The 24,559-nt window shown below is 35.6% G+C and overlaps 1 protein-coding gene across 1 annotated transcript in view; it reads right to left on the bottom strand.

Moving 5' to 3' along the window:
* Positions 1 to 24,559, bottom strand: part of LOC123533901 (uncharacterized) — an 85,046-nt gene that overhangs the window by 21,246 nt on the left and 39,241 nt on the right. The window contains exons 2-6 of the mRNA XM_045315873.2: positions 11,441 to 11,461; positions 10,916 to 11,083; positions 8,691 to 8,848; positions 1,213 to 1,305; positions 233 to 302 (exon numbers count right to left, since the gene is read on the bottom strand). Of these exons, the coding sequence (XP_045171808.2) occupies positions 233 to 302; positions 1,213 to 1,305; positions 8,691 to 8,848; positions 10,916 to 11,083; positions 11,441 to 11,461 (510 nt within the window). The remainder of the gene's footprint in view (positions 1 to 232; positions 303 to 1,212; positions 1,306 to 8,690; positions 8,849 to 10,915; positions 11,084 to 11,440; positions 11,462 to 24,559) is intronic.

Raw genomic sequence — 24,559 nt, 5'->3', positions numbered from 1 at the left:
GATGGATATTCAGAACAGAGATTAGAGAGATAGTCATCAATGATCATCGAGAATCAATAAAATAATGCAACAGACAAGTTTTCTTAAACACTTAAACTTATAAACATTGACTTTCTCATAAGGGATACCTTAATATTATGAAACATTTCAGAGTTGCACGATCTTAGGACAGTGACAAGCAAAAAGTAAATGCTCTATCTTTAGGACCACTTATTTCGTAGCTCCGTCTTACCTTTAAAGGAAACACTGTCGAGACTGTTTATGAGAGGTGCCAGATTTTCATTGTCTTTTGCATCTTTTGTCTACAAATATAGATGCTCTAAATTATTTTCCACATGTTATCATACAAATGGTAATTATAAGTAATAGGACCAAGAATGTTGACACCAACGCAATAATCTATGCCAAGGCAATAAATAATTCAAAGTACAGGTTAGTTAATAGAAAAAAATACAAAGTAACAGTCACAATGTGCCATGTTTTCAAACCGATACACTTAATTCTTTTTCCTGCCAAGTGGCAAGCCGAGCTCTGGCTGACGCTACTTTTTTATTAAGTTAAGTGTGACACTGTCCATGCAGTACAGTTTATAAACACCTCTTAAGTTGATTCACAGAAACAGGATCAAAAGAAAATTGTATCAACAAGAGCTCTCCATAGAACAGCATGTTTGATTTTTAACAGTGCTTGTCTCTGAATTAGAGCTTTGCCAGTAAAAACTTTACAAAACTTAAACCAAAAAATTCTATGTTAACAAGAGCTGTCCGTAAGACAGCACGATTGACTTTTCTCAGTGCTTGACTTTGAATTAGAGCTTTGCCAGTAAACATTTTTTAAAACTTTTTCCAAAATATTTAAATTAAAAAGGAGCATAACCCTGTCAAAATTTAAATCAGAGTTGTCGGGATTGTTTCTCCTGGTGTAGACTTGGATAGAAATAACTACATTTGTGTATTTTAAATTTCAAGTCAAGAGCTTTGATAGTAACAGAGACAGCTAACATTATTAAAAACAAACAAAAAAATCTAGGTGAAAAAGGGGCATACCTCTGTCAAAATTCAAATCAGAGTTATGGGAATTATTTCTCCATTTGACTTTATCAAAAACTTTAGCCAACGGTGATGTCGACACCGGTGCGGGTGCAATAGCTCCCAACAATATCACAGAAAGAAATAGTATAAATTTATATAGAACTCATATAGAATTTATTACCGTAAAAAAGAAGCCGAGGACTGCCAGTCCGTCACCATGTTTTACAGCTTCTGACAGAGATCCATACTCGTGTTTATAGTGTACTATATGTAACTGAAAATATATGTAACTATATGTAACTGAAAAAATATATGTAACTGAAAATATATGTAACTATATGTAACTGAAAATATATATGTAACTGAAAATATATATAACTATATGTAACTGAAAATATATATAACTATAGTGACTGAAATATATATGTAACTGAAAATATATATACTTATGTAACTGAAAAAATAGTAATATTATATAATAATATTATATATTAATTATATATATATTAAATAACTATATGTAACTGAATTATATAATATAAGTCGCACGAAGTTACTAGTTATGTTGTGGTTAAGCCCGCTGAAATCATTTAGCTATATTCCGAAAATGAACATTCGTCTTATTACGTTATATTTACTTATTTATTGCAAAAGACTATTTCAAGGCATTTTTAATAGAAAGGCCTGTAAGAAATGACAAAAAGCAAACAAAATATGTATGCCAACATATATGCAAATCAATCCAACAGAAGGATGGACGGACAGAAGGACGGACGGACAGAAGCAAGGACAGACAGAAGCATTGACCAACAACATTCCTCCCTTCTAGCAATACATACCAAAAGTTAACATTCGAATGATGTAGAAAAACAATTTATCAGTACAAAAAGGGGGATAAATTTACATTCATATACAGGATCTATGTATACTTAAACATATTTGTGATTATAAAAAGGACTGTGTGTCAGGTTTTAATACAACACACTGATCAGTGAATGATTTATAAATAGTGAATACGTAATATTCGCCATTGAAAACAGGAATACTTAACAAATGGTCATTTGTAGCAGAAGTACACTGGACGAGGATTCCCTGATTTGAATCAATATCTTATGATAAAAAAGTAAAAAACAACAACAAGGAGCTGCGTTCAATAAACGCTTGATGCCCCCAGTGGCATCCTTGTCGATAGATTTTGCACCTAAGTCCAAAACGAGGTCAAGGTCATGGTCAAACTTAGGTCAGGTGATGTTTGAAGATGAGGAATGGTCACAGTTTACACCTGTAATAGTATCAATTCATTCTTGTAAGGGGTATTGATGCTAGACTAAACGGTCCCATTTGGTTAACCAAGAGAGCAACCTAAGTCCAAATGAGGTCAAGGTCAAACTGAAGTCAGGTGATGTCTGAAGATGAGGAATGGTCACAGGTTACATTTGTATTAGTATCAAGTCATTCTAGTATGGGGTATTGATGCTAGACGAAACGGTCCCATTTGGTTAACCTCGTACGAACGAACGAACGGACGGACTGACGAACGAACGAACGGACGGACATGACAATCACTATATGCCTCCCGCATCAGTAGATGCTGGGGGCATAAAAATATGAGCATAGTCCATCTTTAAACCGTTATAGATATGAGACTTTGACGCGTACTGCGGACAACGGACTGCGGATTTTCTCAAACTGTATATACGGGAGTTATGCATAACTGTACAGGGGGATATTTAGTTATTATGCAGTAATACTGTTTATATCTTAAATATCCTTCTGAGAAGACATCGATGATGTAACATTATAAGTCTTAAAGATTTATTAATATCCGTTTTATTGTACAACAATTACCGATGTATTACAAGCATTCTTAGCATTTTAGATTTTACCCCTTTTCCTTATATCGATTTTTGTTAATATATCTAACAGTATTCAAATCTTTCGCCTACCGTATTTACAAACAAGAAGCTAGATTTCACTTGAAGTGCTGCAACTTATCTGTACGGTGGGGTTCCAGCCGGTATTCGTTTAAGGTAGAAATGGCTGTTGATTCAACTATCAAAATAACCTGTAATACAGGATTTGAACAAATACTTCCCAGTGAGGAGGCAGACACTTCCCCTGCACTAGTGCGATGCAAGAGGTTCATCTATTTTAGGTCAGGCGACGCCTATGCGTAGGGGATCACAACAACATATGTTACAAGACATTTTTTAATTGAATATTTGGTACTTGTAATGTATATGGAAACATGGAGTATTATTGCACTCGGAATACTAAAATGCTACTTTTTTTGGATAGCAAACGCGCACAGGTATTATAAAATGCGTGACATTTTAATGCACCGAGGTAAAAAAATATCACACGTGGTATTATATATTCTTAACCATTTCAAACCATATAGATTCAGCTTTATACTGCACTGAATTCATCACCTTATCATGATATACACGATGGCTACAAAATGAATTTTTAAACCAATATAAACCTTGAGTTCGAGTATCTACACATACCATAGGGATACCCTATATGCATGTGTTCGAAAAGGTACTTGACTAAAAACGTTTTGTCAATAATGATAAAAAGTTAGTATTGACTACTAAGCTGTTTTTATCAGATTACTAAACAGAATTGCTCAAATGGTGTCACTGGAGTTGACTAAGTCAATGACAATGCTATGCATGAACAGCCCATAAAATATTTTTGGAATATAATCGGAATTTTGACCTTGGACGCTTCCCATGCCCCATGTTCACAAAACAATTTTCGGTCTCAGCTGGGTTTGCGATTGAAACTTTGACAGATAGTTTTCTTAGTATTTAACTATTAATTTCAGTCAAATCTGCAGACCATCCGTACTGAATAGTCACTTGAAAATAATCATGAATTTAAAATTTAAAAATGCGACTTTGATAAATGACAAAGCTTCAGTATCAAACTTAGCTGAGATTCAAAATGTTTTGAGGACAGGCCACAATATCATGAAAAAAACTTAATTGCTAAGCTAAGTCTGTTATTTCAAATGCTTGTTTTTTTCCTTAATGAGTCTTCAATGTTGACCGTCTATATCAGAACCGCATATGATTATTTCATAGATAAAAACACAATAATTCTGAATTTTACAGAAAACGAAGTATAAAACCGACTTAAGTTTTTTCATAAAACTGGGGCAAGAAATCCCGGAATTCGTGACCTTAGTCCTCAAGATCGAGCATTTCTGAATCATTTTTCAAAATATGATATTAAGATTTATGAAAATAAGAAGTGGCTATTCCTTTTTTTCAAACATGCTGATACATAACTAATTCAGGATATTTTCGCAAACTTTGACTATTGTTCCTACGGGGATGAACTTCATGCACTTTTAGACAAAGTGTTGAACAAAATCATTCAAAGTATTTCATTAAAACTTAAAATTATGGAACATTCAACAATTATCAAAAACTACTGAAAAACAGTGACTTTTTCCGTACGTAGGTCTGCGAGAATACAGTCTTTATACTATGTAACAAGAAAATAAACGGACGTTCATTTTATTCAGACCGTTAAGAACTCGTTTTCACAATTATATTTTGTAAATTGCATTTTTTCCTATCTTGTTACGAAGAAAAAAAAACAATTTTAGAGATGGTATGGACGGCTACAAATTAAAACCAAACTGTTTTTTTTTTTTTTTTTTTTTTTTTTTAGAGAATAGCTGTTACCTTCAAATCCCTACTGCAAGGCAAGTTGTAATTTTTAATAAACTTATTCAAGTGAAGAGGTTATCGTAGAACCGCGGCTCCATAAAGTGGCATGTCGTTTCGTTCGAGTTGTATCATACCGTCGCGGCAAGGATAGGTAACGCCAGAAATGTCTCTAAGGTGCAATAATTCAAATGTTTGCAGTCTTAGGGGGATATAGCCTCAACAAACATTTTAAATAAAGGATTCGTTATTCTAGGCCATATATACGGCCATTTATATTTTTGAGCTATGAGCATCATAAACAAGAAATAAACTATTTTCGCTAGTTCAAGGACCGAAACCCTGTAGAAGTGTGCAACAAGAAACGCGGCAATGCCACGAAACCAGGTTTTCAACACTTTTCATAAGAATAAACAAGAGTGCCAGAATGTCACAATATACGCCCGTCACAGCAAATTTCTTTACTCTAGCACCTGTATTTGCAGATGTAATTTTAATTTTGTGGTTGTTTAGTAATCATTGTAATTCTTTTGTTTTTCTAGGTCCACAAAAAAACTCCTTACCAGGTAGAGATACCTTAAAATACACCTAAAATTAGAAAGTAACAACTATGTTGTACCACAGAAAAGTGGTCTTGGTTTTTCCCTACGGTCAATTATAAAAAAGTTACAATATAAGTTATTTATAGTAACAACTAAGGGAAGTTAATCTTAAAAAAAAAAAAAAAAAAAAAAAAAAAAAAAAAAAAAAAAAAAAAAATGTAAGTCCACACAGAAATCCTTACCAGGTAGAGATTGGTCAAAATACACCTCAAAATTGGATGTAACATGCATGTTGTACTACAGAAAAGTGGTCTCGATTTTTCCCTAGGTCTAGTAATGAAAAAGTTACAATATAAGCTATTTAAAGTAACAACAAAGGGAAGTAATTCTAAGGAAGGGAACTGCGCAAGACACTTTGTCTCATGATGGTGTATAATTGTGCCAAGTTACATCAAAATCCCTCTATGCATGAAGAAGATATGCTCCGGACAAAGTTTTCATTCTTGTATCCTTTGACCTCTAAGTGTGACCTTGACCTTAGACCTAGGGACCTGGTTCTTGTGCATGACACTCCGTCTCATGATGGTGAACAATTGTGCCAACTTTCATCAAAATCCCTCCATGCATGTAGAAGATATGCTAACCCTAACCCTAACCTAACCCTAACCCTATTTTTAGTAACAATGACCTTGACCTTGATCCCAGAAACCCCAAAATCAATCCCAAGCTACAACTTTATATAAGTTTTCTATACACCAAGTTTCATCACGATAGCTCATTCCTAAGTTAAGTTATTGACCGGAAACCCTTTTTGTATTTTAAGTAACAGTGACCTTGACCTTGACCCCAGAAACCCCAAAATCAATCCTAGCCTTTGTCTTGATATAAGCTACATACATACCAAGTTTTATTCAAATATCTTTACCGAAACAAAAGTTATTGACCGGAAACCCTTTTTCTATTTTAAGTAACAGTGACCTTGATCTTGACCCCAGAAACCCCAAAATCAATCCCAGCCTTTGTCTTGATATAAGCTACATACATACCAAGTTTTATTCAAATATCTTTACCGAAACAAAAGTTATTGACCGGAAACACCAGTTTGACGCCGACGCCGCCGCCGCCGCCGCCCGCCCGCCCGCCCGCCCGACCGCCCGCCCGCCCGACCGACATCTACCCCAATCTAATAACTCAGGTTTTCGTTGAAAACCTGGTTAATGATAAAGACTCATGCAAGGATTCATGAATTTACATCACAAGGTGAAAATGTGCATTTTTGACTGTTTCAGTGGTCATAATTTTGGAAATAGGGGATAGAGCCAAACACCAACTAGAATGTGTCTGTAGGACACAGGGTGTGTCCCCATTGGCACATTTGTCACAAATAAGGGGCAATAATTCAAATCTTTGCAGTCTTAAGGGGGTATAGCCTCAACAAACATTTTATGAAAAGGATTCATTTTTCTAGGCCATATACGTTTTGAGCTATGAGCATCACAAACAAAAAAAACACTATTTTGGCTATTTCAAGGGCCATAACTCTGTAATAAACGCTAAAATTCTCAAAAGGAATGCCAAGTATGCAAGGATACATTATGATAAAGACTCAAGCAAAGTTTCATGAATTTCTTCAATTACTTTTTGAGCTAGGCACTTTATTAGGTGAAAATGTGCATTTTTGACTATTTCAGGGGCAATAACTTTAAAAATAGGGGATGAAGCCAGGCAAAAAATAGACGGTGCGCAAGTTCATATCATGATAAAGACTCATGCAAGTTTTCGTCCATTCATATCATATACTTTTTGAGCTAGGTGCGTCACAAGGTGAAAAAGTGCATTGTTGACTATTTCAGGGGCAATAACTCTATAAATAGGGGGCGAAGGCAGTAAAAAGATAGAAGGTGCGCAACTTCATATCATGATAAAGACTCATGCAAGGTTTAATCAATCTATATAAAATACTTTTTGAGTTAGATGCATCACAAGGTAAAAATGTGCATTTTTGACTATTTCAGGGGCCATAACTCTAAAAATAGGCGCGGACCCAGTTGGAAAATAGACGGTGCGCAAGTTCATATCATGATAAAGACTCGTGCAAGGTTTAATCAATTCATATTAAATACCTTTTAAGCTAGGCGCGTCACAAGGTGAAAATGTGTACTTTTTACTATTTCAGGGGCCATAACTCTGGAAATAGGAGCGGAGCCAAATGAAAAATAGGAGGTGCGCCAACTCATATCATGATTAAGACTCATGCAAGGTTTCATGAATCTACAGCAAATACTTTTTGAGCTAGGCGTATCACAAGGTGAAAATGTGCATTTTTGACTATTTCAAGGGCCATAACTCTAGAAATAGGGGGCGGAAGCAGACGAAAAATAGGAGGTGCGCAAGTTCATATCATGATAAAGACTCATGCAAGGTTTCATCAATTTATATCAGATACTTTTTGAGCTAGGCGCGTCACGAACTTCGGACGGACGGATGCAGGGACGCACGGACAAGACCAAATCTGTATGCTCCCACCACTCATTTGGGTTGGGGGGGGGGGGGGGGACAAAAATAAGAGGTGTGCAAGTTTATATCATGATAAAGACTCATGCAAGTTTCATCAATTTATATGAAATACTTTTTGAGCTAGGCGCGTCACAAGGTGAAAATGTGCATTTTTGACTTTCAGGGGCCGTAAATCTGGAAATAGGGGTCGGAACCAGACGGAAAAATAAGAGGTGCGCAAGTTCATATCATGATAAAGATTCATGCAAGGTTTTATCAATTTATATGAAATGCTTTTTAGCTAGACACGTCTCAAGGTGAAAATGTGCATTTTGATTATTTCAGGGACCATAACTCTGGAAATACCGGGCGGAGCCATACGAAAAATAGGAGGTGCGCAAGCTCATATCATGATGGTTCTATAAATTTATATCAAATACATCTTGATCTAGGCGCGCCAAAAACTTTTTTTCAGACGGATGACGGACGGACGGACGGACAAGACCAAATTTATATCACAGGTGGCAGTAACGTACCTAGGATTTTTTTTCTGAGAAAACAATATAATTGTAATATATTGACTGTATTTGGCTCATGGACCCATACTGTTTCCTAGGTACGTTACTGCCACCTGAGATCTATATGCCCCCGGGGCACAATTATAGAATATGATCATCTGAAAATTGCGTGTTCGCTAGCTCCTAACTATATATTTTCAAACGTGTGTATTGTATTAGCAGAGAACAATACTATAACGGACGAAGAGAAAAGTTACTACACATACATTTTCTTTCTTGCGAATTTTTAAATATTTTGAGAAAACCCGTACTATAAGTTCGCAGTCCGCGTCGAAGTACAGTTGAAATAACTCTGATATTCTTTCTTCTAACACATTATTCAATAATCTCCCTTCCCACGTCAAAATATAACAAACTTACCTCCAGTGGGTGCTTTTGACCCCTGAATGTATGCTCCGACCCTTCGTCATCGTTCCTACCCCAATGAAAGTGTAACTGTACGGCAATGTATTTTCCGTCAAGACCACCACCGGTCACATAGGTCTGATTTAAACTTGCAGCCGCGATGTCAATTTGTGCTTAAACAGAAAATGTTAAACAGTGTTCGTGGGTTTTGTACCAGTATAAACATATTCTGTACCAGGAAAACCTGTTCTTCGCAAAATAGAGTAGAGTGATATTCAACAATGATTATCGATAATCAATAAAGTATTGTACATAAGGCATAACTTATGACCAAATATTTCAGAGCTGTCAACTCAAACAAAAGGTTAATGTTCTAAATTCCCTACATGAATCAGAGGTGAAGGACGAATGATTTCAGACACAATGTCTTTTATCATATCGTCACGGAGAACATACGACCCGTCCAGGGATCAAACTCATGACCCCACGATACGTAGATCTGCGCTCACCCTACTGAGGTAAGCAGGCGGTATATGTAGATGAAAAGATTTTAAAACATAAAGAAACGGCTGTTCATTCTTAAAAAGCAGGCTTATCTGCAGCAGACACGGTGTTAATTTGAGCTGAAACTGACAGTTTTCACATTTGCAAGTAATGTTGAAAATATTCAGTCGTGTGTTCGTAACATGTAGACACGGCCGTTAACGTTGAGTGATTTAAGTTGATAATTTGGCAAAAGCTACGAGAAATTCCCATGACTTATGAGATAAACGGCTTATATTGACAACTATTCGCCGAATGTCACCAATGAGGCTCAAGTGACAGATAGTAATGAAAAATAAATGTTCCAGAAATCGTGAATTGTACTGATATTAACATATTTTAACATGTGAAGAGTCATCTCTGAAATTTGCGAAGTTACAGTTTACTGAAGTGAAGCACTACTTTTCAATAATTACTGTGAAATATACATGTGCTACTCACTATAACTTAATTAAACTAATATTTATGAAACTTTCTTTCAAACCCTCGTAAAATTTCGGATATGTATTTTTGCATCATAAACTTCTTAAGAAGTACTTGAATGAATTTACATAAAAGCTTAAAAGAACTTTCTTTTACAGACGATTTTATAGACATCACTGATAAAGATAAACAAATGTAATTATATACTGTGGAACCTCCCTAATCCAAACCCTTCTTATCCAGAAACCTCTCTAAACCGAACAAATTATTTGGTCCCGATATTCTTATTCATTCTTTATTGTAAAAAATACCCTTGAAATCATTACTTTTTGTCTGGGGTTTAACAGTACTTCAGTTATGTAACGGCTGACAGTTAACCTAACCAGTGTGCCTGGATTCTGTACCAGTACCAACCTGTTTGCCGCAACTGACAACTTCCTCACATGAATCAGGTTGAGGACGAACGATTTCAGACACCATGTCTGTTATCAGCCGTCTCAGAGAACATACGCCTCGCCCAGGGATAGAATTCACAACCCTGCGATCCAAAGATTTGCACTTTCCCTACTGAGCTGAGTAAGCAGATATAAAGAAAAATAGTCACAGTCGTTACTAAAACAAACGTTGGAATGTTTGCTTTCAGAGTACAGGTTTTAATTTAAATCACGAGATTTGTTTTCGTTTTCCGTTTCATCGGGTACATGGCGTAATTTTATCACAGTGGAATTAACACAAGAGGGTAATGATGGCCCTAAATCGCTCATCTGACATTTAAGTTTCGTAGAAAATCATCCAAAACATGGCTGCCAGAAACCTATGAAAGCTAGCAAGCAATTTTTGATTAGCACAGTATTTAAGTGTCCAGATTATGCATACACATAAAACTGACCATCCACTACTGTAGCTCTTTTCTTTTCGTCTCAAAATAACTTAAACAGTCTTTGTAGAGGGACAGCCAAGGGAAATTTCTGTAAAATTATGTAACAAATTCGAATAAGCGGTTTAGGATAAGTACTTTGAAGACTTTTCCGTTTTAGCTTTAGTTGCCCATATGTGCAACAAATGGAAATTTTTAGCCGAGGTCTAACCCATGAGTAATTACACAAAGTTTCATCTACCGGTCACAGAGGAAAAGTCGTTTGAAAAAAAAAAGTGTGGACATGCGAACAATGGACGGCGAGTGTTCACGACCGCTCACTCCAAGCACTCACTTAAATGGTACCCTGTATGATGCTAATGATGCATTTCAATACATCACCCGGTATATAACCTACCTGTGTGTCCATTGTTCTTTAGCTTCAGCCCGTAAGTCGCCATGTTGTTGTACCCCGTCAGTACAAAGGGGTCAAAGTTTTGGTACTGAAGTGTCCATGGTATGTCAATCGGCGATTGCCTTTCCTGATTACAAAATGTGCCAGTCCTTTCTGGCCAGTACTCCACGCCTGCAGAAACATGACATTTACGCTATATTTTAGAATGAAAATTTAAATATGTTTTCCTGACTTTTCATTTTATAGAATGACAGAATCCAGACGGTACAATTCCACGTTTAAATACGCCACGATAAAAATAGCATAGAAATGTAAATGTGTACTAGAGTTACCATAAAAAAAACTTAAAGTTTCTTAACAACCGACTATTACTGCATGCCATTTATGAATGTAACTCCAATATGCAATTAATGTATTTATTCAGTAAAGTTGGAAATGAATATCTGAAGATAGAACACACTTTAGTTAAAGATGGACATTGGATATCTTTAAAGTCAAATTACAGTAGTTGAAATGAAGTTGACTTACCACTGTTGCCTGCATATGACCCTGAAAATAGTAAAAAGAAAAAATGTAAAGAACACTGTATACAGTGAGAGGATAATTATAGTGGCACAGAGCTGACATAGATATTTTATACTAACACGTGCGCACATAAAAGCACGTGCACACGTTCTAGTAGAAAAAAATCTGCGTACGTTTTAAGTAATACGTGCAGCCGTAAAAGCTATTATGTTTGCAACGATTCTTGTACCAATACGTGCGCGTACGTGTTATGTGGCAGTTGTTTTTCAAATATGTTCTGATCATTCCGTACTTAAAGCTGTAGAACTGCAGATTTGTCTCAGTTCATTTTCAATATAGGGTAAAGCTTTCATCATTTAGTTATTACAAAAGAAAGTATGAACATTTAAATTTTTACTTTAAAAACTTGGTTTATAAGTTGCAATGTCTAATATCACTTGCAAGATATTCCGTTTATTTTTTTTTTTGCACTCGAAATGTCGTGTTTTTGCATTTTTTTCCCTGTCAAGACACCGATCAAAATCCTAATGATACATGTTTTGGATAGAACATTTGTTGAAAAAATGGGTAAAGTCCCCCTAGAATAATTCCTTGATTTTAAAAGTTTACTTTACTTGGTTAAATGAACAAAAGTTCTGCATGGAAAGGATTTTTCCCAGCCAATGCATTTTGAAGAACAATATCAATGAGTGGTCGCACAAGTTCACGGTAAACATTGCGTGTCCAGGTAATCTGTTACCTACTGTGAATATTCATTCAAATATTTCTTTTTTGATGTCAACATCACATTACCAGTAATATCGTTAATACGCGCATATGCGTACTTAATTTAGGTACTCAGCATCAAAATGCGTTTACAACACTTAGTTGCGTAATATTGCTATATCAGCTTTTAATCATATTAGAGATATGCCCCTTCAGATGCGTTCGTTTTCAATTGAAAATTTGAGTAAATTAGTTGGATGTCACCCTTGACGGGTAGTTAAATACAGTTTGAAACACATCATTACGGTCTTTCTTCAGCAGTACATAAAAGTCACAAAAAAGTCACTGAACTTTGAAGTTCGTTGATACACAGTATAAATATATATAGTCTGTCATTCAAAGGTTAATTCAAATGCATTATGAACCCTAATACCAAACTTTCAACAGCTTGCTGAGAACCACGTCATTTTTCATAAGATGATCTTAATCTGACTATAACGTATTATTTTCAGGTTGATATGAGAAGGACATTTTTTTATAAGGTACAACCTCATTTTTGATCCCCAATTTTCTTAAGATTGCTTATACATTGATTTCTCTTTTTAAAAAAAGGGATTATTTAAAACTCGAGGGAGGAAATGTGAACTTTTCAAACATACCTTTTGCTTTATCGTCAAAAGTGTATTTTTATGTTTAGATTTTTTTTCGCGGCACGGCCATCAGAAACCAAAACTAAGGCCTGTGGAATTATGATGCTAGAACTATGTTAGTTTCAGCCATTTCAGACATCAAAATGTTTTTCATTTTAATTATTGGTGTATTACTACAAAACGTTAGTTTACATCAGCAGCGTAAACATTTGCAAAATTTCAAAAGGTAAATTTCTTTTTTTCATGAAATGTAAGTTAATAAATTTCCTACTACCGAATATTCATGCATGACAACTTCAGCAAGAAAAATGCCGTTTTTTGTAGAACTAAGCAATTTACGTCAAACTTCTGTTGCGTGACTTTCGCATTAGTCTGATAAGAGAACATTCTTGACTACATAAAAATACTGCCTGGATTGGTAAATCACGTTAGGTTTTACTTTTTATTTCACAATGTTTTACAATGAAGTCACCAGCTATATCCTGGAGGAACACTATAACGAGACAGTTAGTACAGGCATAGAGGTAGAGATTTATTCTTGCGAGTACGTGTATACGTGTGCGTGTACGTGTAGACGTGTATATGTAGGATTTTATTTTACACATTTCAAAAGTTTACATAGTGTCAAAATTTAAAACATATCGATTTTAACCAAACTTGGAGGCAATGGACAAACGTCCCCGCCTGTAGTGGATGGCAAAACCTTAATTATGACCAGTCGCAGCACCATCTGGATTCTCATCCTCTCTATGGCTATGACTGTAAACCGACACAATGAAACTAAATCTCTTTCATGACAAAAAGAAACGCTTCGTCACTCCTGAAACGGGGTATCTCATATTGTAATGGTTAAAAGTAATATTGTTTGTTTATCAGGCCGTGTCTGTTTGCTTGTTTATTGCGGTTAAATTTCGGTTATTTACTGTAATCTTTAAATATCAGTTCACAAACTGGGCGTATGAATGTCATCCAAAGGAATGTATAAACGCTACATTTTTCTTATATATTACCACGACAGCCATTAGACACGTGCATTATTATTATTATTATTATTATTACTACTACTACTACTACTACTACTACTACTACTACTACTTCTACTATCGCATCTATTAAGCCATATCTATACAGCTCTTTTTTTCATGTGCCCGATCAAAATGTAATAAGCAATTGTAAAGATCTAAACTGAGACAAAACAATTAACTCTTGAGACCTCATTTGAAGAACTTTAGAGCATTTCAATGACATTAAAAACAATATAGCTAGTTGGTATAACAGGTCTTCTTAACAAAAAATGAAATTAAAAAAAATATTTAGCCTTATGTTACATATAAAAACAAGAGCTGTCACAGGAGACAGCGCGCTCGACTATTTCGATGTTGGATAGTGAAACTGGGCACATATGAGGAAGCTGGAGCTGTCACCGGAGTGTTTAATGACTCCAATTGTGGATGAAGATATTGAACAATAGCTGGAGTCTCACAGTGTCAAAAATATTAAGTAATAAGAGAGGTAAAGATAAAGTGTACCAAAACACTAAATAAATAATAATTTTAAGCAAAAAGGTGGCATAATTCATAAAATATTGGTGCAAGAGTTATGGGGCTTGTGTCATATGATGTGGGCGATGATGAGGAACAAGTACTTCAAGGTTGAATCAAATCCATTTAGTAATAAGTAAGATACAGTGAAAATGCATTTAACCTTAAATTCTAAGTAAAAGGGAGCATAAATCATAAAAATTCGTGCCAAAGTTATACACCCTGTGTCATGATGTGGGTGATTAGGTGGAACAACTATTTCAAGTCTGAAGCAAATCCATTAAGTAATAACTGAGATAGACTGATATTGCATCAAAACTGTAACCTGAAATTCTAAGTAAAAAGGGGGATAATTCATGAAATATTGGTGCAATAGTTATGGCCCTTGTGTCATATGATGTGAGTGATGATGTTAAACAACTATTTTACTATTTTAAGTTTAAATCAAATCCATTTAGTAATAACTGAGATAGACTGAAAAGGTATCAAAACTTTAACCTGAAATTCTAAGTTAAAGGGTGGGAAGGTGTGTATGTGTGTGTGTGTGTGTGGGGGGGGGTGTAATTCATTAGATATTGGTACCAAAGTTTTGGCTCTTGTGTCATATGATGTGGGAGATGATGTGGAACAACTAGTTTCAGTTTGAATCAAATCCATTTAGTAATAACTGAGATAGAGTGAAATTGCGTCAAAACTTTAACCTGAAATTCTAAGTAAAAAGGGAATAATTCCTGAAAAATTGGTGTGAGAGGCCCTTGTGCCATATGATGCGGGTGATGATGAGGAATAACTATTTTAAGTTTGAAACAAATCTGTCAAGTAATTACAGAGAAAAAGAGAAAGTGCATCAAAACTTTAACCAAGTTGCGGACGCGGAAGGACGCCGACGCCGGGTCGAATAGGATAACTCTCTCTACTTCGTATAGTCGAGCTAAAAAATAATCTACCTCGAAAAACAGCACCCCATCAAATTTGATGTTTAGCAATTAAGCGTATGTAAACATTTTCTCAGTGAATGAAATTAAAAACGAAAATGGTCTTGATCTTTTTTCTCAATACAATAAGCAATAAAAATAAGCCAAAAAGAAATCTCCCACATTCTTATATGCCTCATATTACGATATTTCATCAACAATATGTAACTACATTTTGCACTTGTTCACGTAACACTGAGTAGTTACGTCCTGTTTGGTGTTAACAGTCCTATTTTTACAGTTTGAAGAATAATCAGTATATTGGTATGTTGTGGAGGAATGCATGTGGCCAGTAGTTGCCAGTATATTGGTATGTTGTGGAGGAATGCCTGTGGCCGGTGGTTGTCAGTATATTGGTATGATGTGGAGGAAAGAATGTGACCAGTAGTTGACAGCATATTGGTGCGTTGTGGAGGAATGCCTGTGGCCAGTAGATGCCATTGTCAGCTTTTTGTAATTACAATGACAGTGTCTATATTAATTTCACAGCTGCTGTCGGCATGGAAGAACACGTCAGTTTGTTCTATGTAAAGCCAGCTTCATTTAGTGAGGATTTTAAGCAATTATGGAATCAAACAGAAATGACCAAAAAAAAAAAAAAAAAACAAGAGCTGTCTCCATAGGATGACACATGCCCCCGATGGCACTTTGAATGAATAATTATGGCCGATGTTAGAGTTTAGGACCTTTGACCTATGGACCTGGGTCTTGCGCGTGACACGTCGTCTTACTGTGGTACACATTCATGCCCAATTATTTTAAAATCCATGCATGAATGACAAAGACATGGACCGGACACGCCCATCCATGCACTATCATGAAATATGACCTTTAACATCTAAGTGTGACCTTGACCTTTGAGCTACGGACCTGGGTCTTGCGTGCGACAAGTCGTCTTACTGTGGTACACATTCATGCCAAGTTATTTGAAAATCCATCGATGGATGACAAAGATATGGACCGGACACGAATGCACTATCATGAAAAATGACCTTTAACGTCTAAGTGTGACCTTGACCTTTGAGCTACGGACCTGGGTCTTTCGCGCGACACGTCGTCTTACTGTGGTACATATTCATGCCAAGTTATTTGAAAATCCATCCATGGATGACAAAGATATGGACCGGACACGAATGCACATCATGAAAAATGACCTTTAACGTCTAAGTGTGACCTTGACCTTTGAGCTACGGACCTGGGTCTTTCGCGCGACACGTCGTCTTACTGTGGTACACATTCATGCCAAGTTATTTGAAAATCCATCCATCGATGACAAAGATATGGACCGGACACGAAAATTGCGGACACACCGACAGACTGACAGACCGACAGACCGACAGACGGACAGACGGTTCAAAAACTATATGCCTCCCTTCGGGGGCATAAAAATTAAGAGAAATTAAGGCGATCAGTAACACCGATGGATGCTTCCCAAAATAACTGTAGCGTAGGGGTCTTTTCAGCCACTGAGGTTGTGTTCAGGAGAAATGTGGTCAGCAAGAGTTGTGGTTCTTTAACACTGCATCCTTCTCACTGATCTCTATGAATTTGTCAAGCATGAAATGCCCCTAGACAATGTTTTCAAAACATGGAGATAATTAAAAACATGGGACCACCTAGATCTATGGTTCCTTAACACTCCAATTTCTCTCCCTGACCTCTATCAGTATGTAAAGTATCACGTCAATACCTTACATAGTATTCAGAAAATGTTTTCAAAAAAGGGAGATAATTCAAAACTAGGACCACCTAGATCTATAGTTCCTCGTCCTGCACTCCCTCTCAAGTCAAAAGGGGGCATAATTCATGAAAACATTGGTGCCAGAGTTACGGACCTTGTGTCATATGACGTGGATGATGATGTGGAACAACTATTTTAAGTTTCAATCAAATCCATTTAGTAATAACTGAGATAAAGTAAAAGTGCACCAAAACTTTGACCTGAAATTCTAAGTAAAAAGGGCTATAATTCATAAAATATTTACGCCAGAGTTATGACCCTTGTGCCATATGATGGATGTGGAAGATGATGAGAAAGATGATGAGAAATAGCTATTTTGAGTTTGAAGCAAATCCATCAAGTGATAACAAAAATAAGAACAAGAGAAGGTGCATCAAACCTTTAACCAAGTTGCGGACGCGGAAGGACGCCGACGACGCCGCGTCGAGTAGGATAGCTCTCTTTACTTCGTATAGCCGAGGTAAAAATGGGACCACTTAGAGTTATGGTTCCTTGCCACTGCACTCTCTCTGACTAACCTCTATCAATATGTTACTTTTGAAGTCAATACCTTACATATCCTGAACAAGGTTTTCAAATAAAGAGAGATAATTCAAACATGGAACCACTATATCTGTGGTTCTTTGTCACTGCACTCCCCCTCACTGACCTCTAAAAAAATGTGACCACCTAGAGTTATGGTTCCTTGTCACCGGACCTCTATCAATATGTAGAGTATCAAGTCAATACCTTACATAGTATTAAAGTTATGCCCTGGACAAGGTTTTCAAATAAAGGAAGATAATTAAAAAATGGGACCACCTAGAGTTATAGTTCCTTATCACTCCACTTTCTCCCAATGAGCTCTGTCAATGTTGTTATCTTCAATAATATTTTAGTTATCCTCCGGACAAGAAGTGTGGCGGACGGACGGACAAGCCAAGGTGGCGACTATATGCTCCCGAAGGGGGAAGCATGAAAAAGATTAATATTAGCTGCTTTGTTTCCTTCTAAGTAAACAGATCGTGCTTTACCTACATTTATCTACTTTCTTTGACAAGTCGCGTACACAACCAACAAAAAAAGCTATAATCAGGATATCTTTTTTTTTTCAAAGTTAAGAAGTTAAGGTGAGATTTAGATTAAGTTGAGACGAGTACAAGGAAGAACGGATATAGGTGTGCGAGCTTTTTTTTGTACCTGAGATATTTTATGACATTTAAATAAAACACTTACAGGAATATTAAATACATAATCAAATCAAAATTATGTAAATATGCTGGTTTATAAACCTGAATGACAACGTTATAAATTATAAATAATAAGGATGTAGGCTTTTAAGGTGGGAATTTTGTGCAGTATATCTTTTCTGAATAGAAAAACAATAAATTTTCAAAATTTCGCAGTTTAATTTATGATAGGGAGCTTTTAAATGTTTTTAAAAATGTTTGCTGGTGTTTTTTTTACCATCTGGGTGCTTGGTTTAAATATTTTATACTTTTATTGTGCATAAGTGTTGAATTAAAATGGCAATTTAAAAGCAAAGAAAAATGCTTTTGGACTACAAAAGTCTGAATTCAGTAATACTTGTTGATAAATATAAATTTTATGGTCTTTAGAGAGGAAATTAAATAAAAAATGCGCACAACGCATTAACACTCAATTGTCTCTTCAAAGTATGTTAATACCTTAAATAGTTCTATTTACTTTAAATGCATCGCCGATTGCACAATTTTGCAGGGAAGAAAAACTAATAATTAAGCAAAACAAGAGCTGTCGGAGGACAGCAACGCTCGACTATACAACAGCCTTGTCAACTGAATGAATATTAAAGTCCAAGAAGGGGCATAATTTTGTAAAATTGCAACACAGGGTTAAGAAACCTGTACAATGCATATCAGCTCATGACAATGGGCAATTGTGTGAAGTTTCAATCCATTCCCCATTGGTGGGCACTGAGATACCAGCTAACATACGAAACCTTAATAAAAAATTTCTTAGTCCAAAAAGGGACATCATTTTGTAAAAATGAAAAGTAGAATTATGGAACCTGTGCAATGCATGCCAGATCATCACAGTGAACAAGTGTGCGAAGTTTCAATCCATTCCTATTAGTGGATACTGAGATACCAGCTTATATACAAAATCTTAACCAAAATTTCTAAGTCGAAAAAGGGGCATTATTTTGCAAAAAAAAAAAAAAAAAAATAGAGTTAAGGAACCTGTGAAATGCATGTCAGATCATCACAGTGAACAAGTTTGTGAAGTTTCAATCCATTCCCAGTAGCGAGTACTGAGATACCAGCTTACATACAAAAACTTAGCCAAAAGCTGCTAAGTCGAAAAAGGGGCATAATTTTGTAAAAATGCAAAGTAGAGTTAAGGAACCTATGCAGTGCATGTCAGATCATCACAGTCAATGAGTGTGTGAAGTTTCAATCCATTCCCATTAGTGGGTACTGAGATACTAGCTTACATACAAAACCTTAACCAAAAATTCCTAAGTCGAAAAAGGGCCATAATTTTGTAAAAAAATCAAAATAGAGTTATGGAACCTGTGCAATTTAAGTCAGTTTATCACAGTGAATAAGTGTGTGAAGTTTCAATCCATTCCCATAAAAAAGATACTGAGATACCAGCATTCATATAAAACCTTAACCAAAAATTTCTAAATCGAAAAAGGGCCATAATGTTGTAAAAAAAATCAAAATAGAGTTATGGAACATGTGCAATTTAAGTCAGTTTATCACAGTGAATAAGTGTGTGAAGTTTCAATCCATTCCCACATGTGGTTGCTGAGATACCAGCTTACATACAAAAACTTAACAAAATCGGGACGCGGACGCGGACGCCGACGCATGGGTGAGTCCAATAGCTCTACTTATTCTTTGAATAGTCGAGCTAATGATTTACATTCCAATGCCTTTAATCAACACTACTGCTTTATTCAGCACAAAATTATTTTTCTAATTAAAATTCTTCCGCCAAGTATAACAAGAGCTGTCCGTAAGACAGCCAAACTCGACTATTCGAAATATTGTCCCAGAAGCAGGAAAATATTACCCAAAAAGGTTAAATATCAAAAGAGTTTTAAGTTCAAAAGGGGGAATAATTTGACCAAAATGCATATCAGTTATGGGACTTGCTGCTCTTAACTAGTTTTATAACCTCGAAGGCACATGTGAAGTTTCAATTCAATATCTGCATTAGTTTTGGAGATAGAAACTTGCATGTAAAACTTCAACCAGAATTTTCAAAGTCCAAATGGGGGCATAATTTGCCCAAAATACATGCCAGAGTTATGGGACTTGATCTAGTGAGGTTGGTAATTGATCTAGAAAAAGAAAAAATAAGTTTCAAATTTATATGCCTTTAAGAAATAGCTGTATGTACTTGCACGCAAAACTTTAACCAGAATTTGCTAAGTCCAAAAGGGGGCATAATTTGGCCAAAATGAAGGTCAGAGATATGGGACTTGCTGCTATCAACTAGTTTTATAACCCCGAAGACACATGTGAAGTTTCAAATCAATATCTGCATTAGTTTTGGAGATAGTAACTTGCATGTAAAACTTTGACCAAAATTTTCTAAGTCCAAAAGGGGGCATAATTTGCTCAAAATACATGTCAGAGTTATGGGACTTGACCCAGAGAGGTTGGTAATTGACCTAGAAAAAGAAAAAATAAGTTTCAAATATATATGCCTTTTAGAAATAGCTGTATGTACTTGCACGCAAAACTTTAACCAGAATTTGCTACGTCCAAAAGGGGGCATAATTTGGCCAAAATGAAGGTCAGAGTTATGGGACTTGCTGCTATCAACTAGTTTTATAACCCCGAAGACACATGTGAAGTTTCAAATCAATATCTGCATTAGTTTTGGAGATAGTAACTTGCATGTAAAACTTTAACCAAAATTTTCTAAGTCTAAAAGGGGGCATAATTTGCTCAAAAAACATGTCAGAGTTATGGGACTTGACCCAGTGAGGTTGGTAATTTATCTAGAAAAAGAAAAAATAAGTTTCAAATCTATATGCCTTTTAGAAATAGCTGTATGTACTTGCACGCAAAACTTTAACCAGAATTTTCTAAGTCCAAAAGGGTCATAATTTGGCCAAAATGAAGGTCAGAGTTATGGGACTTGCTGCTATCAACTAGTTTTATAACCCCGAAGACACATGTGAAGTTTCAAATCAATATCTGCATTAGTTTTGGAGATAGTAACTTGCATGTAAAACTTTGACAAAAATTTTCTAAGTCTAAAAGGGGGCATAATTTGCTCGAAAAAACATGTCAGAGTTATGGGACTTGACCCAGTGAGGTTGGTAATTTATCTAGAAAAAGAAAAAATAAGTTTCAAATCTATATGCCTTTTAGAAATAGCTGTATGTACTTGCACGCAAAACTTTAACCAGAATTTTCTAAGTCCAAAAGGGGGCATAATTTGGCCAAAATGAAGGTCAGAGTTATGGGACTTGCTGCTATCAACTAGTTTAATTATAACCCCGGAGACACATGTGAAGTTTCAAATCAATATCTGCATTAGTTTTGGAGATAGTAACTTGCATGTAAAACTTTAACCAGAATTTTCTAAGTCCAAAAGGGGGCATAATTTGCTCAAAATACATGTCAGAGTTATGGGACTTGACCCAGAGAGGTTGGTAATTGACCTAGAAAAAGAAAAAATAAGTTTCAAAGCTATATGCCTTTAATTGATGGCTGTATGTACTTGCATGCAAAAACTTAACCAAGGTGTGACGCCGACGCCGACGCCGACGCCGACGCCGACTCCAGGGTGAGTAGAATAGCTAGACTATTCTTCGAATAGTCGAGCTAAAAACAACAATACACTTCTCCATATTTTATACCATGGCTTTGGGAAGATGACAATTGTATTGATTATAACCAAAAGAAAACATAAACAAGAGGGCCAAGGTGGCCCTAGGTCGCTCACTTGAGAAACACACTATAACAGTGTAAACATGTTTGACCTAGGGATTTCATGGAAAGAAATATTCTGGCCAATTTTCATAAGAATTGGACCAAAAATGTGGTCTCTTGAGTTTAAACAAGTATTTTATTTGATATGACCTAATGACCTAGTTTTTGATGCCAGATGACCCATATTCAAATTTGAATTAGATTTCATCAAGGCAATCATTCTGACCAAATTTTATGAAGATTAATTGAAAAATACAGCTTCTATCGCATACACAGGTTTTTTTTTTTTGAGTTGACCTAGTGACCTACATTTTGACCACAGATGACCCATATTCAAACCTGACCTAGATTTCATCAATGCAATCATTCTGACCAAATTTCATGAAGATCAATTGAAAAATACAGCCTCTATCACATACACAAAGTTTTTCTTTGATTTGACCTAGTGGCCTACTTTTTGACCCCAGATAACCAATATTCCAATCTGCCCTAGATTATGTCAAGGCAATCATTCTGACCAAAATTCATGAAGATCAATTGAAAAATACAGCCTCTAGGACATACACAAGGTTTTTATTTGATTTGACCTAGTGACCTAGTTTTTAACCCCAGATTACCCATTTTCAAATTTGATCTAGATTTTTTTATCAAGGTTATTATTCTGACAATATTTTATGAAGATCAGTTGAAAGATACAGTCTCTATCGCATACACAAGGTTTTTCTTTGATTTGACATAGTGACCTAGTTTTTGACCCCAGATAATCCATTTTCAAACTCGGCCTAGATTTATCAAGGTTATCATTCTGACCAAAATTCATGAAGATCAATTGAAAAATACAGCTTCTATGACATACACAAGGATTTTCCTTGATTTGACCAGGTGACCTAGTTTTAGACCCCAGGTGACCCATTTTCAAACTCGGCCTAGATTTCATCAAGGTTATCATTTTGACCAAAATTCATGAAGATCAATTGAAAAATACAGCCTCTGTCGCATACACAATGTTTTTCCTTGATTTGACCTAGTGACCTAGTTTTTTACCCCAGATGACTCATTTTTAAACTCGGCCTAGATTTCATCAAGGTTATCATTCTGACTAAATTTCATGAAGATCAATTTAAAAATACATCCTCTATCGCATACACAATGTTTTTCCTTGATTTGACCTAGTGACCTAGTTTTTTTAACCCAGATGACCCATTTTTAAACTCGGCCTAGATTTCATCAAGTTAATCATTCTGACCAAATTTCATGAAGATCAGTTGAAAAATACAGCCTCTATCGCATACACAAGCTAAATGTTGACGGACGACAGACGCCAGAAGCCAGAGGCCAGACGACAGACAGACGACAGACGCCGGACATCGAGCGATCAGAAAAATGCTAAAATATGTGAAGTTGCTACGCAATATATATAGAACAGAACAGAACAGAACAGAACAGAAAGTTAATTAACGAGTACACTACAGGTACATTGTTAAACATGATATTGGACAATAGCTTAAGTCTTTGTCAAAAATATTAAATCAATTAATCAAATATAATCAAATCCATTGAGTAACAACAAATATATGGTGAAAAAAGCATTAAAAAGTATTAAAATTGACCTAAAATTCTAAGTAAAAAGGTGGCATAATTCATGAAATATTGGTGCAAGAGTTATTGACCTTCTATCATATGATGTGTGTGATGATATGGAACAACTATTTTAAGTTTGAATAAAATTCATTGGGTAATAATAGAGACAGAGTGAAAGTTCATCAAAACTTTAACATGAAATTTTAAGTAAAAGGGGGATAATTCATGAAATATTGGTGCAAAAGTTATAGACCTTGTCACATGATGTGGGGATGAAGTGGAACAACTGTTTTAAGTTTAAATCAAACCCATCTAGTAATAAGTGAGATAGAGCAAAAGTGCATCAAAACCTTAACCTGAAAATTCTAAATCAGAAAGGGAGATAATTCATAAAATATTGGTCCAAGAATTATAGCCCTTGTGCCATATGATGCGGTGATGATGAGGAATAATTAATTTAAGTTTGAAACAAATACATCATGCAATTACAGAGGTAATGAGAAAGTGCATCAAAACTTTTACCCAGGTGCGGACAAGCCGACGCTGAGTCGAGTAGGACAGCTCTCCATACTTCGTATAGTCGAGCTAAGACCATGACTCAGATTAGAAGAAGAACTTTGATTATATACAACAAGAAACGTATGCATAGGAACGGATATTAGAAAATAGAATATGTAACCCTAATACATCCCGGTTTTAAGACAGGTGAATCATTTCAAGAAATTCAACAGACAGCGTACACTGAAAAAGGATGCAGGATTTCCGCAATCAAAGATAACATTGAAACAATAATTATCATCTTGTCATCGAAACCACAGGAAGTAAACGTATAGATATAGAAAGTATTATATTTGCTTCGTTTCCCCAGTCTTTATAATAAAATTATATTTCTATGTCAATGTACATTTATGTTTCTATGTCAATGTTCATCTAATCTTAAAGAAAATACATTTAGACCATTTTGCGTGGTTTAAATCCAAGTAGCCGCATCTAAACGTGTATCAAAAACAG

This window comes from Mercenaria mercenaria, chromosome 12 (genome assembly GCF_021730395.1).
Source record: "Mercenaria mercenaria strain notata chromosome 12, MADL_Memer_1, whole genome shotgun sequence".
Taxonomy (NCBI): Eukaryota; Metazoa; Mollusca; class Bivalvia; order Venerida; family Veneridae; genus Mercenaria; species Mercenaria mercenaria.
This window is presented reverse-complemented; position numbering and strand designations above follow the sequence as displayed.